Source organism: Mirounga angustirostris, unplaced genomic scaffold (genome assembly GCF_029215605.1).
Source record: "Mirounga angustirostris isolate CCGP_5_RB_7025 unplaced genomic scaffold, mMirAng1.0.hap1 SCAF_14, whole genome shotgun sequence".
NCBI classification, from domain to species: Eukaryota; Metazoa; Chordata; class Mammalia; order Carnivora; family Phocidae; genus Mirounga; species Mirounga angustirostris.
This window is the reverse complement of record NW_026991722.1, coordinates 74,490,170-74,506,708: the sequence shown is the minus strand read 5'-3', so window position 1 is coordinate 74,506,708 and position 16,539 is coordinate 74,490,170. Positions and strand designations below refer to the sequence as shown.

At 48.7% G+C, this 16,539-nt stretch overlaps 1 protein-coding gene across 8 annotated transcripts in view; it reads right to left on the bottom strand.

Moving 5' to 3' along the window:
* The window catches only part of CAMKK2 (calcium/calmodulin dependent protein kinase kinase 2), a 67,583-nt gene that overhangs the window by 35,496 nt on the left and 15,548 nt on the right, over positions 1–16,539 (bottom strand). For 7 of the 8 annotated variants that reach the window (XM_064578340.1, XM_064578338.1, XM_064578342.1 and 4 more), the window contains exons 2-9: positions 15,313–15,800; positions 11,348–11,395; positions 10,617–10,670; positions 9,832–9,883; positions 9,346–9,479; positions 5,974–6,010; positions 1,691–1,712; positions 1,469–1,557 (exon numbers count right to left, since the gene is read on the bottom strand). In XM_064578340.1, the coding sequence (XP_064434410.1) occupies positions 1,469–1,557; positions 1,691–1,712; positions 5,974–6,010; positions 9,346–9,479; positions 9,832–9,883; positions 10,617–10,670; positions 11,348–11,395; positions 15,313–15,759 (883 nt within the window). In that variant the 5' untranslated portion in view covers positions 15,760–15,800. Of the gene's footprint in view, positions 1–1,468; positions 1,558–1,690; positions 1,713–5,973; positions 6,011–9,345; positions 9,480–9,831; positions 9,884–10,616; positions 10,671–11,347; positions 11,396–13,140; positions 13,206–15,312; positions 15,801–16,539 lie in introns of those variants that run through there. The other variant, XM_064578344.1, reaches the window with a different exon arrangement.

Below are 16,539 nucleotides of genomic sequence, written 5' to 3'. Positions count from 1 at the left end.
TCCAAACCTCTTGGATACTCCCAGCTTTGAAAAGGTAAGGCGGGACAGAGTGTGCTTAAGGAAATTACCCCATCTTCAAAAATGAGGAGTGCAACACCGATTGACAATAATAGTAACCACCTGCTCTAGTCTAAGTCGTGGGTGGGCGGTCCCAGGAGAGTTTTTGTTGAGCCTGGCTGGCTTCCAGCTAGAAGCCTCACAACTTGTGACAGTCCAACATATTTTCATTTACTAATGCCAACACTCAACCTGTTCACCACACCAGCAATGAATGGAGCAGGTCGAATGGAAGTGTGGACCACAAAGTAGGACTGGGGACCTCCTTAACTTGCTCCTGCCTGGATGTCAACCCATAGGAGAGGACATGGTCTCTCTTCCTATGGTCTGGAAGACCCAACTGCGTTTCTTTGCTGGTGGTGGTGTTGACAGTGATGAAACCAGTAATAGGGGCAGCAGCTCCATTTGTTGAGTACCCCATCTGGGGCCCAGCCCTGTGTTAAGTGCTTCCCATTTTCTCCATTTAAATCTCCCAACAATTAAATCTCCCAACAATTAAAATCTTAAAAAAAGGGCGCCTGGGTGGCTCAGATGGTTAAGCGTCTGCCTTCGGCTCAGGTCATGATCTCAGGGTCCTGGGATCGAGTCCCGCATCGGGCTCCCTGCTCCTTGGGAGCCTGCTTCTCCCTCTGCCTTTCTCTCTCTCGCTCTGTCTCTCATGAATAAAAAAAAAAAAAAAAAAAAAAAAACTCTAAAATCTTAAAAAAAAAAAACGGAAGGGGGCGCCTGGGTGGCTCAATCGGTTAAGCATCTGCCTTTGGCTCAGGTCATGATCCTGTGGTCCTGGGATCGAGTTCCGTGTCGGGCTCCCTGCTCGGCAGGGAGTCTGCTTCTCCCTCTCCCTCTCCCTCTCCCTCTCCCCTGCTCATGCTCTCTATCTCTCTGTCTCAAATGAATAAATAAAATCTTAAAAAAAAAAATAAATCTCCCAACAATCCTATGTGATGGGCAAGGGGAAGAGACAAAATGTTTAACAACCAGAAGCAGAAAGGACACCTGTCAGAACTACTGATATGAACTGGCTGATTTCCACCCTGGTGAGAGACACTTTATTCCCGTTTAACAGATGAGAAAACTAAGGTAACAGGAGGTGAACAGGATCCCCATCCCAGGGTTGCTGGGAATAAGGGACAATATAAATACAGCCCCTAATGGTGCCTGGTACACACAGAAAGTGCTGGGGGAAACAGTCATTATCAATACGGCTCTTAATTTTTGTGGCAGAAGAAGGGTTTCTTTTTCCATCATGAGCATGGCTTTCTGTAGCTGTCCAAGACTGCATGTCAGACAATTCTGTCTCTCACCCTCCTGCTTGCACTCCAGGAGGGAAAGTCCACTTTCCCACCTGCCATCCGCTAGTTGGGATGTTAACCAACCCTGGGTGAGAATCCTCCCACAGGCCCCCGCTTACGGTACTCTATGCCTTTGATCAGGTCCTGGAAGTAGAAACGGGCCTGGTCTTCCGAGAGTGGTTTGAGGGTGGGCACTTCCATCACAGGCCTAGAAGGTCGATGCACACATGAAAAGCAAACCAGATACACTGGCCTTCAGAACCAGGCACCACCTCCCTTGAGAAGCTCTGCGGCTTGAGAAGCTTCAGGCATCACACCCGCAAGGAAAACGGGACACTCACCCTTGGTTGACCAGTTCAAACACTGCAGGAAAGAGAAGGGGGTGAACTGTTACATTGGGAAATTGGAAATCCATCTTCCTCCTCCTCCTCCTCCTTCCCAATCGCTCACGGAAACACCAAGAAGCACAGAAACTAGTATTCGGGCTGGGGAAAGGAACAATCCACTGAGCCAAAGCTGGTCAAGGTCCTGCTCGGGAGGCTAGGGGTCAGTGATCTCTGACCCTGGTCTGACTATACTTCTTCTAGTCCTCAAAACAGCCAAGGACCCCCTGGCCAGGGAAAACAAAGCAAGGAGACAGGAGACAGGCAGAGATGGCTCATGGGCTCCTTTCTTCTCTCCATTCATACCTTGGAGATTCCAGGGATATGACTGATACTAAACTACGTCCTCTTAGTCACACCCAGGTCCTGAGTCACCTGATGCCAAAGAACAAGACTATGGGGACACAACCCAACATCTGTTTACTTAGGCACAAAGAAAGAGCCCTAGGGGTCTTCAGAACCCTAGGAAAGTTTTGATCCAAGAAACAACAGGAACATGTTTCAACAATCCCTCCCACATCCTCCACACTGCTGGGCTGTGTCAGGCCACAGACCAAGAATGCTTATAGATTCTTCCAGCTCTTCTATGCTCTGTGGTCAGCTGGACCTCAGACTCTTTCCCGTGACTCTCAATCCAAAACAAGACTTGAGCGAGAGGTGGGGGTGGAGATTTCCTCACCACCTCAAAGGCCAATGCATCCCACGACTCCTGAACAGGGCCTTTCTTGACTCACATTCGTGCATGACCTGCAAATGCCTCCCACCAAGCCAGCTCCTTCCCAGTCCTGTACTTGCGGGGAATCCCTGCTCCAAACCACCAAGTATTAGATAAGCTGTGTCCAGGGAATGCACAGGGCTTTGTTGTTGTTGGGGCTTTTTTGTTTTGTTCTTTGCATTTTTAAAAATTGAGGTGAAATTTTCCTAACATAAAATTAACTATTTTAAGATTTACAATTCAGTGGCATTTAGCATTCCCGATGCTGTGTGACTATGCCTCCACTTAGTTCCAGAAAGTTTTCAGCCCCTCATAAAGAAACCCCATGCCCATGAGTAGTCAGTCCCCTCCCTCCAGGCCCCTGGCACCCACTAATCTGATTTCTCTTTCTACGGATTTGCCTATTCTGGACATTTCACATATATGGAATCATATACTATGTGACCTTTTGTGACAGGCTTTTTCACTTAGCATCGTATTTTCAAGGTTCATTCATGTTGTAGCATCAATCAGTACTTCATCCCTTTTTTTTTAAGATTTTATTTATTTATTTGAGAGAGAGAGAGTGAGAGAGAGAGCCCAAGAGGGGGTAGGGTCAGAGGGAGAAGCAGACTCCCTGCCGAGCAGGGAGCCCGACGTGGGACTCGATCCCAGGACTCCGGGATCACGACCTGAACCGAAGGCAGTCGCTTAACCAACTGAGCCACCCAGGCACCCAGTACTTCATCCCTTTTTATGGCTGAATACCATTCCACTGTGTGGATATGCCACATTTTGTGTATCCAGTCATTAGCTAATGAACATTCAGGTTGTTTCCACGTTTTGGCTATTGTGAATAGTGCTGCTGTGAACATTCGTGTACAAGCATTTCTGTACAAGTACTTGTGTGGATATCTGTTTTCAGTTTTGGTGGGTATATACCTAAGAGTAGAATTACTGGGCAATGTTGAATAATTATTTTAATTTTGTCCTGCTTGGACAAACATAACTGGGAACATGAAACTATCCTATAGGAAGTGAAAAACGCAGTGAATTTCAACATCAAGTGGCGAATAACTTTGGCGCTCTCTGTTGTTCTAGAATCATCTACCCACATTGGAGTTTCTTACAGAAGAAACCAAAAGGATGGTTTCAAAGATCTCCAAGGGCTCAGGTGGCTGAGAGACAAGAGCCGGCTCCTCAGATAAAAAGAAGACCAGGAAAGGAACTTAGCTCCCTCAGGCCCCTCCCCATCTTCAGGTTCATCAACCAGTGTTGGGCAAACCCAAGCTAGGGCAGATCTGCCGTGGCTTCAGGCTATGGTTGGAAGCAAAAAGCAACAGCACTTGAAGGGAAGGTTTCCACAGACAGGAGCGAGGGTCCCTTCAGCTCTGGCCTATCCCACCTTTGTTCTGGAAGACTTAACTTCCAAGAGCTGCTTCAGGAATTTCTGTGCTTCCTCCTAAGCACCATAACTTGGTTGGCATGGAGGGAGCTAGTTATTAGTGACTGAAAACACAGCCACCCAGGCGCCCCTCTCACGTAATTTTTTAAAGTTAACCTATCTAGGGGCACCTGGGTGGCTCAGTTAAGTGTCTGCCTTTGGCTCAGGTCATGATCCTGGGGTCCTGGGATCGAGCCCCACTTCCTTCGAGCTCTCTGCTCAGCAGGGAGTCTGCTTCTCCCTCTCTCTGTCCCTCCCCCTGCTCGTGCTCTCTCTCTCTCTCTCTCAAAAAATAAAATCTTAAAAAAAAATAATAAAGTTGGGCGCCTGGGTGGCTCAGTCGTTAAGCGTCTGCCTTCGGCTCAGGTCATGATCCCAGGGTCCTGGGATCGAGTCCCACATCAGGCTCCCTGCTCGGCAAGAAGCCTGCTTCTACCTCTCCCATTCCCCCTGCTTGTGTTCCTGCTCTCGCTATCTCTCTGTCAAATAAATAAATAAAATCTTTAAAAAAAATAAAATTAAATAAAATAAAGTTAACATATCTGATGTTATTTACTGTGTAGCCTCAAAATTGTTTCTATAGGAAGATTTTATAAGTTCTAAAATTTACAAATAAACTGGCAAAAAAGAGTTCTAAAATTTGAACATGGAGTGCACATTAGATGCTCTTAGGGAACTGGCATTAACTTTTTCAGATGTCATAATGGTATTGTGACCACACAGGAGAATGTCCCTATGTGAGATGCACGCTGAAGTATTCAGAGGCTGAAGTGTCAAGATGTCTGCCACTTTACATTTTGGATAGTTCAGCAAAAAAAATACAGAAATGGATGGGTGGGTGGCTAGGCTGATAAAGCAAATCTGACAAAAAAATTATTAACTGTTGAATCTGGGTGGTAGGTATACAGGTATTCATTGTACTATTCTTTCAACTTTTCTGTAGGCTTAACATTTGTCATAATGAAAACCTGGGGCGGGGAAGAGGAGGGGGAAATGAAAAATAAAATGGCCTAAGCTGCAACGCTTCCTCGGAACTGAACCATAGCAACTCTGTGAGGAGAAAGTGAGCTCTGAGCTGTTTTCAAACCAGACCCCATACAATCACTCCTTGTGCAACAAAGGATCATCCCCGTGCTCATCCAGGAGACTTCTAGATTCCAGGCTGGGCTCGTGCCCACTCTCCTCACCTCCTTGATACCCCTCCCGGCTGTCATCTGTCATCTGCTCATTTGAATGCCCACCCAAGCCATATTGCAAGGACATGTGACCTGTCAATCATGCATTCCTGGGCCCAACAGTCTGCTATCTAGTTTTGAATTAGTCCTGCCCTTCCTTCCTTCATCAGTACCTATGCTGAGAGCTGACAGAGGGCTGTCCCATGTCCTCACCAGTTTTTAAAAATCAAATCTCTGAGGACATGCCTGAGTCCTCATTTCTTTGTGCAGTGCCCTCCAAGGCTCCAAATGCCCCACGTGGCCTCAGGCTCTCCATCCTCATCCCCATCCCCATCCCCTCTCCCTGGTTTACTCTGTCCCAGCCACATTTTTCTCAAACACGCTAAGCTCTCACCAGCCTCAGGGCCTTTGCACCAGCTGTTCCCTTTGCCTGGAATGCTCTTCCCCACATGTAACAGGACTGTGTCTTTGACATTCAGGTGCCAAATCATCACCTCATATGTGAAGTGGCCCCTCAATCCCTCTCTCTCACGTCATCCTATTTAACCTTCTTCAGAGGATCTACTGAACTTAACTGATTTATTTAGTTGTTGACTATCTGTCTTCCTTGACTAAAATGTCAGCCTCGGAAGAGCGGGAGCCTCATCTTTCTCACTCACCACTGCATCCTTAGTGCCTAGAACCTGCTCAGCATTGGCAGGTGCTCAATAAATACTTGCAAGTGAATGAACAGGACCTCCAGAGAAGTCCCAGCAAGCACTCCCTTCCACCTCCTGCTTCAAACCAGGGCTGCAGCCTCACATGTGACTCACTGTGGTGCCCGGCTTTGGCGGGGGATGCCAAGGACAGGGAATGCTCCAGAGGACCCCTGGGCTTTGGCAGGTGCAGCTGCCTGAGCAAAGGTGGCGGATGGCAAGGGCTCTCTTACCCATGTACAGATGGTCCTCATTGGGGTCATCCAGGACCTATTGGCAAAGCCACACGGAACAGGCCGGAGATGAGGAGCATGGGAGAGGAAGAGAGAGAAATGATATGAGCAGGGAGGAGGCAGCATCCACATGACTGCATTTGCCAACAGGAGGGCTGTGCTTTCCACTGGTTTTCCTGGTTAAGATGAAGGGCACAGGAAAAAACCCAGAGTGTGTGATCCAAATGGCCATCTGGAAAATAGCCACATTCTAGCCCAATCCTCAAGGGTCCAAAACACCTAGAAAAGAGGTTACAAAAGGGAGGGGCAAATGCCTCCCCTGGGAAATGGGGGCGCCCGGCTGGCTCAGTTAGTCGAGCAAGCAACTCTTGATCTCAAGGTCGTGAGTTTGAGCCCCACATTGAGAGTAGAGATTACTTAAAAAAAAAAAATTTTTTTCTTTTTTTTTTTTAAAGATTTTATTTATTTATTTGACAGAGAGAGACACAGCGAGAGAGGGAACACAAGCAGGGGGAGTGGGAGAGGGAGAAGCAGGCTCCCCGCAGAGCAGGAAGCCCGATGCGGAACTCGATCCCAGGACCATGGGATCATGACCCGAGCTGAAGGCAGTCACTTAACCAACTGAGCCACCCAGGCGCCCCCCAAAAATTTCTTTTTTTTAAATTCCTCCCCTGGGAAGTGTCTCAGTTTCAGTAAGAATCCCACCCGTCTCCTAGGAGACAGAGGACTGATCCTCAGGGTGAAAATGCAAATCCTGTCTGGGCGCTTCCGACTCCTCCATGAAGTGCCCCCTGACCTCCTGCCCCTGTAAGAAAAGACGTCCCCCTGCCCGGAACCGCCATGGCATGTCCTCGCTCTCCTCTCACGGCCATCCTGCTTTCAGCTCATCACCTATGTCTATCTTGTCCGTCTCTGCAAACAGCTGTATCCGCCTGAGTTGCCCCCGTGGTGCCCTATACAGGACAAGGCTCATAGTCGGTGCTCAGGAAATGCCTGATGAATGTCCATGGCCATCTGATGAATGTCTGAGGTCTGTCCAACAGGCAAGCTGGCAACCAGTCTTGTTGGGTGGACAGGTCAGATGCCACAGGGCAGTGGGGGCCAGGGAGATCATGCCAGGACCCAGAGCCACTCACTAAACCAAGTGTCCTTGAGCTTCCTCTAAGACGGCTGACTCCAGCCATCAGTGAACTGAGACTGTGAAACTCAGCGTGACAGGTGAAGACAGCCTGCAGCCACCGTCCCTCTCCTTCTCTCCTTGGCTAGACTGGTCCTCCTGCCTCTTCCCACATCATCCTCACCTTCCCCAGTCAACCAAGATCCACAGGACGAGAGCCCTGAGAAAGAGATGCACCCTAGGCTCCCACCTGGAGCCCTAAGCCCTGCCCTGTCGGGGGAGTCTGACCCAGGGCATGGCCCACCTAGAGCCCATACCTGAAAAGCCCCAGGAGGGCATGGCTACTAACCCTCACACCCACCAAAGTCAGGAGTATACCCCCAAACAGAGGGCACCGGCCCTTTGCACATGCTGTTCCTTCCTCTGCGATGCCCTTCTCTGTCCTTTCCCTGTTATCTCCATCAGGGAACAACCGGGGTCATCACAAACATCCTTTCCCTGAAAAGCCTTCCTCAGCTGTTTGGGCTGGCTGGCTGCTCGCACTCCATGCTCCTGCAGCACGACGAACACCCGTCCAATTACGTACTTTATCACATGCCATTTACAAGTCCTGTCATCTAGGCCAGAGGTGCTGCAAATGTAGTTCGCGGACTTCTAGGGACCCTCAAGATGCTTTCGGGGAGATCATGAGGTCAAAACAATTTTCACACTAAAACTAAGCTAAGGAGCACTGGGTAGCTCACTCGTTTAAGCGTCTTGCCTTTGGCTCAGGTTATGGTCCCTTGATCCTGGGATCGAGCCCGGCGTCCGGCTCCCTGCTCAGCGGGCGCCTGCTTCTCCCTCTCCTCCTTGCTCATGCTCTCTCGGTATCTCTCTCTCTCTCTCTCTCAAATAAATAAAAATAAAATCTTATTGGGGCACCTGGGTGGCTCAGTTGGTTAAGCGTCTGCCTTTGGCTCAGGTTGTGATCCCAGAGTCCTGGAATCAAGCCCCGCATCAGGCTCCCTCTTCAGCCGGGAGCCTGCTTCTCTCTCTGCCCCTCCCCTGCCCAGCTCGTGCTCTCTCTCTCTTTCTCTGTCTGAAATAAATAAATAAAATCTAAAAAAATAAAACAAATAAATAAAAAATAAAGTAAAATCTTATTTTAAAAAGTAATAAAATAAAATAAATAAAACTAAGATAATATTTGCCCTTTCTACTCGCATTCTCTGCTAGTAGAGAAACGAGAAACCACATGGCATGCAAAATCACCACAGCTGAATGCAAGAGCAGATATGAGAATCCAGCCATCTTCTATTAAGCCAGACGTCAACAACAACAAAAATTTGCAAAAATGTGAAATGCCAGGGCGCCTGGGTGGCGCAGTCTGTTAAGCACCCAACTCCTGGTTTCGGCTCAGGTCATGATCTCAGGATCCTGGAATCGAGCCCTGTGTCGGACTCCACACTCATCGCAGAGTATGCTTGGGACTGTCTCTCCCTCTCCCTCTGCTCCTCCCCACCGTGCTCTCTCTCTACCTCTCTCTAAAATAAATAAATTTTTAAAAAATAAAATGTAAAACGCCACTCTTCTTAAAATTTTTTCAGAAAATATACTTATTTTTCATAAAAATATATTGTTATATAATGGGATTGTTGTTTTTAAATGAATTAATAAATAATTTTTAAGCTTCTCAGTTTTAAATCTTAATATGGCAAATAATAATAAATACAACCCACATATGCAAAACTTTTTTGGGGCCTTCAATAATTTTGAAGGACATAAAGGAATCCTGAGACCAAAAACTGTGAGAACTGCGCATCTAGAACAGGGGATGGCAAATATAGCATGCAAGCCAAATCTGGCCCTCTGCCCGTTTTTTGCAAATAAAGTTTTATTAGAACACAGCCATGCCCATTTGTTTACATGCATATGGCTGCTTTTGTGCTAAAACCACATAGAGAAAGAGAGAGAGAGAGAGAGAGAACCAGCTTCAAAGACAAAAATGGATAAAGGGCAAGTCTCGGTATCCCTCTGACCTTCAATTTTTTTATCTGTAAAATGGGAATAATAAATAGTCTTAGGGAAGGGTGAGGATAACATGAAAGAACAGGGGTGAAGAAACCTAGAGCAATAAATACTACTTAGCTCTGCAACAGCTGTTTAACATGGTATGGCTCTCCCTAGAAACTAGTGGTGCAGCGTTTGGGTAATAACAGAGCTGGGCCTGGACAATCACCATTCTTGCCTCCCTCCTCCCTGTCCCCCTAGCTCACCTCCACCAGCTTCACAACATTGGGGTGGTCTAGCTTCTTGAGGATGGCGATTTCCTGGTACACCTGCTCAATGGGGCCCCTAGGCTGGATGCAGCCTCCAGGGGCTGGCCGAGTGCCTCGGGGCGGGGGGCGACCTGGAGGAGACACAGACCATCCCAAGGTCAGGGCAAAAAGCTTTTCCTCTGCAAATGGGGGGGCAATGGAAGTGAGGGGGGTCTCGGCAGAGCTGGAGTGGCTGATGCCACCAGGGGCCATAAGTAGCTTGCTCCTCTCATCTGTCTCTTCTGCTGCTGAAAATCAGTGAGGCTGGAGACCCAGCCCCCTTGCTCAGCTTTCTGTCCCCTCCTTCCCATGCCATACCCCAGGCCATAGTGATAGGAGTCTTCGAGGCCTCTACCCGGGCACTCTGCAGGGGACACCATTCAGTGGGATCTTCTTTGTCGTGCCCCAGCCCTGCACCTAAGAGCAAAGGCCCACCAAACTCACGTGGAAAGCCCGCCTGTCGGATCAGCTTCTTTTTGGACAGCACCTTCATCGCCTATGGGAGAAAAGACCCCACATCTTGGTTAAAATGGAGAGGAAGGAGGAGGGAGAGTTCCCTCCACTCCTAGGCCAGCCAAAGCTCTTGGCTTCCTGGCAGCCTCAGGACAATGTAGTGAGTGCTTCGTCATCAGAGTGGGTCAAGCAGCTGCGGGTGGCCTGGGGGCTGGACTGCCAGGGTCCCCCCAGCCCTGAGGGTGCTTCTGAGGTTCCTGGTCCTCTTTCCTAGCTGGGACCACAAGCCTTGGGACTCGATACAAGTGAATCAAGACACTAGTGAGCTGGAGTGATGGACGAGGGACAGGCTGTTCTACACATGGGGAAACTGAGGCTCAGGTGTTATGTCACTTGGCCAAGGACACACAGTTGGCAGATGGGAGAGCCAGAATTTGAACCCACACCGGACTGACCCCAAAGCCTCAGCTACAAGGGCAATTTGTCTCACTACCACCTGGTTCTTGGTGCTATGAAGGATGTAGAAATGGTAGCCCAGAGTAAGGTTATGAGACATTTACTGAATTTACACATTTTCTTTCTGAGCCAATCACTTTGCCTCCCCATTTCCACATCCATATAATGGGAACACCACTTCCTTCCTAATGCACGAAATGAAATGACTTAAGAATAAAATGAGACAACAGCGAAGAAAATCTTCCAGGAAACCAAGTTCTGGAAAGGAGGCTTTTGCTTTGGACAATGGTGAGGGCAGGGAAGGGGACATGGATACTCACGTAATAGGTATTGTCATTTTCATTGTAGGCCAACTTGACCACACCATAGGAGCCCTGGATAAAGGGAGATGCCCATGACATACTATCCAGAAGTTACAATCTGCAAAATGAGGACCCTAATACAGGGGCTGCAAATCAGCGGCCAAATGGCCAAATCTGCTCTGCAATTACATTTTATTGCATCTGCAGTTTTTAGAAAGTTTGAATTAGCTGCCAACATTTAAAAACAGAAAGATCAGATATAAAATCTAAAATCTCAGCTTCTTTTGAAAAAAATCAGATCTGTCCATTATGGACCCATAATCATTTCTACATGTTAACAGTTTGCCACAGTCCTCACCACTCCCTACTGCCTTAGACCTAGCATGCTTTGCTCATTTATATTACTCACTTGCTTTCTACTGGCATTTGAATTTTTGACCCCTGCAAAGATATTGCCCATTGGCTGAAATAAAAGCAAAAATAGATGTGAGAGTACCTTAGAGGGGAAAAAAAAAAAACACTAATGTTGGTGATATGGAATTCCCTCAAAGCTGTCTGAGCTTTTGTGGAAACACGTTACTATTATGATGTAGACAATAAACCAGATGGACCACTGATGACAAAACCCTCCCCCACAATCTCGCCTCCAAGGACTTCTTCCCACTCCCAGCTCTAGCAGGTTCCCTCCACTGTATCTGAGACATTTCTTGGTAGATGTAGAAAACCAGCCTGGCTCCTGGGATATTTACCTTTCCAATTTCATCCTTCAGCGTGTACTGATTCAGCTGTACACAATCCTGGAAAGTTAAGTAGAAACACACAGTATATGAATTGTAAGTTTGCACCTCAATATGTTTTTCACAAAACAAACACATGAACCAGGACCCAAATCAGGAAAGAGAATTTTCCCAGCCCCCTAGAAGCATCTACCAGGGTGACCACTACCCTGACTTCTAACAGCAGAGTTTTTGTACATTGCAAAAAGGTGATCATACAGTATGTACTCTTTTAATACCCATTTTTTTAAGATTGTATTTATTTTTGACAGAGAGAGAGAGTGTACAAGCAGGGGAAGCAGCAGGCAGAGGGAGAGGGAGAGGGAGAAGCAGGCTCTCCACTCAACAAGGAGCCCGATGTGGGGCTCAATCCCAGGACCCTGGGATCATGACCTGAGCCGAAGGCAGACGCTTAACCATCTGAGCCACCCAGGCGCCCCCTTAATACCCATTTTTAAGAGGTGTTCCCAAAATGTTGATTTTAAATTAAACAAGTAATCCTATCTAAGGACTATGCTGCCCTATAAAAACATAAAGTGACATAAAGGAGAGAATATCTGACCGTGAGGCTGATAATGGTTTCTTAATGGTTTCTCAAAGGTTCTTTTTGTACAAAAGTACAAGATATAAAAGGCAACAAGTGATAAACTGGATTTCATCAAAATTAAAACCTTTGCTCTTTGGAAAAAAAAAAAAAAAAAACAAAAAACTTTTGCTCTTCGAGACACTCACTATTAAGGAAACAAAAGGTAAGCCACAGCCTGAGAGAAACTATTTCAACACATCAGACTGGCATCCAGACAGATAAAGAACTCTTATAACTCATTAATAACAACACCCTCATCTTAAAAATGAAGATATACAAATGATCAGCAAGCACATGAAAAGAGGCTCAAAATAAAAAAGGAGGCTCAACATCATGAATCATGGGGGAAATGTAAATTAAAACCACACCCATTAGCTTGGCTAAAATCCAAGACTGACCATACCAAGTGTTGTCAGAATAATGTAGGGCATGGAGAAGCTTTGCACACTGCTGGTAGGAATTTAAAATGGTGCAGCCTCTTCGGAAAACAGTTGGGCAGTTTCTTAACAAACACCTCCTCCAGGACATAGCCATTCTGCTCCTAGCTGTTCATCTAAGAGGTGTGAAAACTCGTGTCCGTGCAAAGACTTGCAGACAAATGTTCGAAAGAGCTTCATGTGTAATAGTCAAAACACTGGAAACAACTCAAACGCCCACTGACAGATAAACAGTGGTCAACAAACAGTGGTCCATTGCAGACAACAGAGTGCTAGTTAGCCGTAAAAAGGAAGCATGCAACAACACGGACAAATCTCGAAATCATCATGCCGTCAAAGAAGCTAAGCCCAAAAAAGAGTACATACTAGATGATTCCACTTACATAAGGTTCTTGAACTTGCAAACTAATCTACAATGCTAAAAAGCAGGTCAGCGGTTACCTGGGAAAGGGGAAGAAGGGGGAGGATGTGCCGTTGGGTGTGTGGGGAAGGTTTGTGATCCTGACTGGGGCCATGGTTTCACAGACGTATGCATATATCAGCACTGATCATATTGTACACTTGAAATATGTGCACTTTGTTTTACTTCAATTATACCTCAACATATTAGGGAGGAAATGTTAGGTGATAGAAGAAGTAAAACTGGGAAAAGAAACATGATAGAAAATAACACTTCCAGTGTTACAGATAAGCCCAACACTTCCCTTGAACCCCCCATCCCAATTCTAACCCTTTCCCCGAACCTTGACATCGGTTTGGTGCATAAACTTCCAGGCCTTTCTCTATGTAAATGCAAGCATACATGCACCTGTTGAAAATACAGAGCATCGTTTTGGGATGGGGTTTGGGAGGCAAAAATGATGTCACACTAGATCATTTCTCTCTCAACGTCACTGGAGACAGTTACATGTCTGAGTGTACACACCGACCTGCGTCTTTTGACCTGCTGTATAGCACTCCTCGGCTCACAGAGCCCTCCCTTCACCACTAGGTTGCTTCCTCTGTTTCTTTCCAGTGTTGACTGTATTCCCATGAGTCCTAGAGGGATGGGACAGGCTGAAGTGGGACCCTGCAGAGTTGTCCTAAGGGGTCTCACTGCCCCTAATCTAAGCCCCAAACGCTGCTGAATTCATCTTCCAGATTCCACTCTGATCCCATCAGGCCCTGATGCTTCCAGGGTCAAGTCCTGACTCCACTCCTCTGACCTTGGCAGAGTCACCTAATTGCCAACCAAATACCAGGCTCCCCTTTCTTCCTTATAAATGGATAGCTGGGTGGCAATGTACCAGGCTGGAAAACTGCATTTCCCAGCCTCTCTTACAGCTAGGGGTGGCCACATTGTCTATGTTCTGGGTAGCGGGAGTAGGCAGAAGTTGTTGGGTAGAGTTTCCAGGAAAAAGGACTGACTTAGACAGCAGATGACTTTTGCTCTTCTTCCCTATTCCTTCTTCCTGTCTGGAATGAAGCTGTGAGGGCTACAGTCACAGCAGCCATCTTGAGACCATGAGGTTTTAAGGACAACAACAACAACAGGACCACCACACAGGTCCCAAAAGCCTACCTCCAGATTTATTTTACATGATAAATAAGCCCTATTGTGTTAAAGCCACTTCTGTGGTGAAGGGTGGTGTGTCTCTATTTCTCTAGGCTGACTCAACTCTAACTGAAATAAACCCAAACTCTCCCTCTAGCCCTGTTGCCGCAGTGCTCCCCACATGGGCCCTATTTTTCAGCTAGCTGAACCCCTGACTCCCCTTCCCCCCACACCCTGACTTCTACCCCTGGGCCTTTGCTCACGCTGTGCATTCCCCTGCAGTGAACTCTCTGTGTGTACCCATCTCCAATTATGAAAATCCTACCTAGCCCTCAAAATATAGTTAAATACCGGCCCCTTTAGAAAGCCATTCTTGATATCCATGCTTCTCCCAATTAAATTCATTCATTCCTTCAACAAATATTTTTGTGTTCCTACTATGTGCACTGGGTGCCGGGAACATGATGGTGACAGGACTGTTCCTTCTGAGCTTACATTCTAGCTGGGGAGACAGGCCAAAAACAACTCAACAGACACACAGATAATCAGATGGTGATGGGTGTCGCATCAACAGGGTGACAGGGGAGAGGGGCTGAGGGCTGAGGCCGCTTACAGAGGGTAGTCTGAGAGGCCCTTCAGAGGAGGAGACATTTGAGTTGGGAGACAGACCTGCAAAGACAGGGGGGCCAGAAGGGGGGGTCCAAGCACAGAGGACAGCAGGGGTAAAGGCCTAATGGAGGGAATGAGCGTGAATATCTGAGGAATACAAAGAAGGCAATGTGGATGGAGCCCTGTGAGCCGGCAGCAGAAAGGCAGGAGATGGGGCGGGAGAGGGGGCGGGGGCAGATCACTCAGGCCCAGTGTGCCCTAGTGCTGCTCTGAGTTCTAACCTACCTCCCAGAAGTTTTCAGTAAGGATCAAAAGAGAAATACACACCGAAGGCTGAGAGCCGTGCCTGGTGCCCTGCTGCTGGGCCGGGACGCTTCTCACTGACCGCCAGCCCCACACAACTCCATCCACCAGTGCCTGCATCTCGGCTGGATGCTCTCTGTGGCCCCAGAGCTGCTGTGCCCACTCTCAGGGCAGGTCACCTGCCCCCAGAAGCCCCCACCAGCAACTGCCAGGAGTTGGTATGAGAGGCCCAGCTCCCTTGGCCCTCCGGCCGGATAACTCTGAGGTACAGGACTTTCTACACTGTCAAACAGGGTTCCCCAGAGATGGAGCCCCAGTTGCGCATGGCGGCAACCAGTTCCCTCGGGCACCCTTGTAGACCTCCTCCTCTTCCCCCCTCACTTCCCACCCCCACCTGGGGTTCCTAGGGTCACGTCCCAAATGGACGCCACCTAACAGAGGACCGCGCGGGCTCGGCCAGCTCACACACCTGCATGCCAGTGATGGAGACATGGTGGGACTCCACGGTGGGCCGCCGGGGCAGCCGCGGCGAGGACTGCGGGGAGCCCACCGGCGAGTGGGGCAGGGCCGCGTAGACGCAGCGTCCGTTCGCATCCAGCTGGGACCGCTCCTGCAGGGAGAGCTTGCGACTGCACAGCTGGGGCCGGGCCTGGGGCCCGGAGGCGGAGGCGTCGGGGGGTCCCTCTCGGCCATCGGCCTCCTGGGGCCGGTCCCGGGCCGGGCCGCGGTCCACTGCGCAGCCCGGCTCACACTCGGTGACCACGATGAAGGACTCCATGCCCAGCCGGATGCTCAGGGACGAGAGGCCCTGCAGGGCCTCACAGGGCTTCTGGCCTTCGCTGCCGCCGCCGCCCCCCAGCTCATCCTGGAGGGCGGCCGGGTCGCTGCTGGGCTGGCTAGAGACGCATGATGACATGGTGCGCGCGCCCGGGCACTCCCATCCGGCAGCAGGGCCACCTGCGGAGAGAGGAAGGGTCAGCCGCCCACTGCGGGCAGGACAAGGGAAGCGGGCTGCCCCCGGGCACCGCGGGGACCTCCTTCCCGCCTCCTGTGGACAGCCTTAAAAAATCTTGCAAAACATGGGGGCGCCTGGGTGGCTCAGTTGGTTAAGCGACTGCCTTCGGCTCAGGTCACGATCCTGGAGTCCTGGGATCGAGTCCCAACTCCGGCTCCCTGCTCCGCAGGGGGTCTGCTTCTCCCTCTGACCCTCTTCCCTCTGGTATCTCTGTCTCTCATTCTCTCTCTCTCAAATAAATAAATAAAATCTTTAAAAAAAAAAAATCTTGCAAAACATGACGTGATAATGATCTTAAGTCTATACAGAAGAGCCTACTCCACATTTCCTTATTTGAAAAGCCCCTCCTCACACACAGACGAAATCCAAACTCCATCTCTGTAGGAACCAAGTATGAGAAAACCCCAAAATAGAGTAAGCCTGCCCCCTACAGAGGCGGCAGCTACTTCCAGCTCAAGCCGCTTGTTGCTAAACTGGGATTTGGGCCTAGAATTGCCTGTTCCCCCCACCCCACCACCACCACTTTTTTTTTCTACCTATTTATTATTTCATGTTTTCCTAGTTCAGCACACTAGCTGGTGCCTGCCAGGCAAAAGGCAAACATGAAGTGGAAGGTTGACATCGGAGCACCTGGCTGGCTCAGCTGGTAGAGCATGCAACTCTTGATCTCAGGGTCGTGAG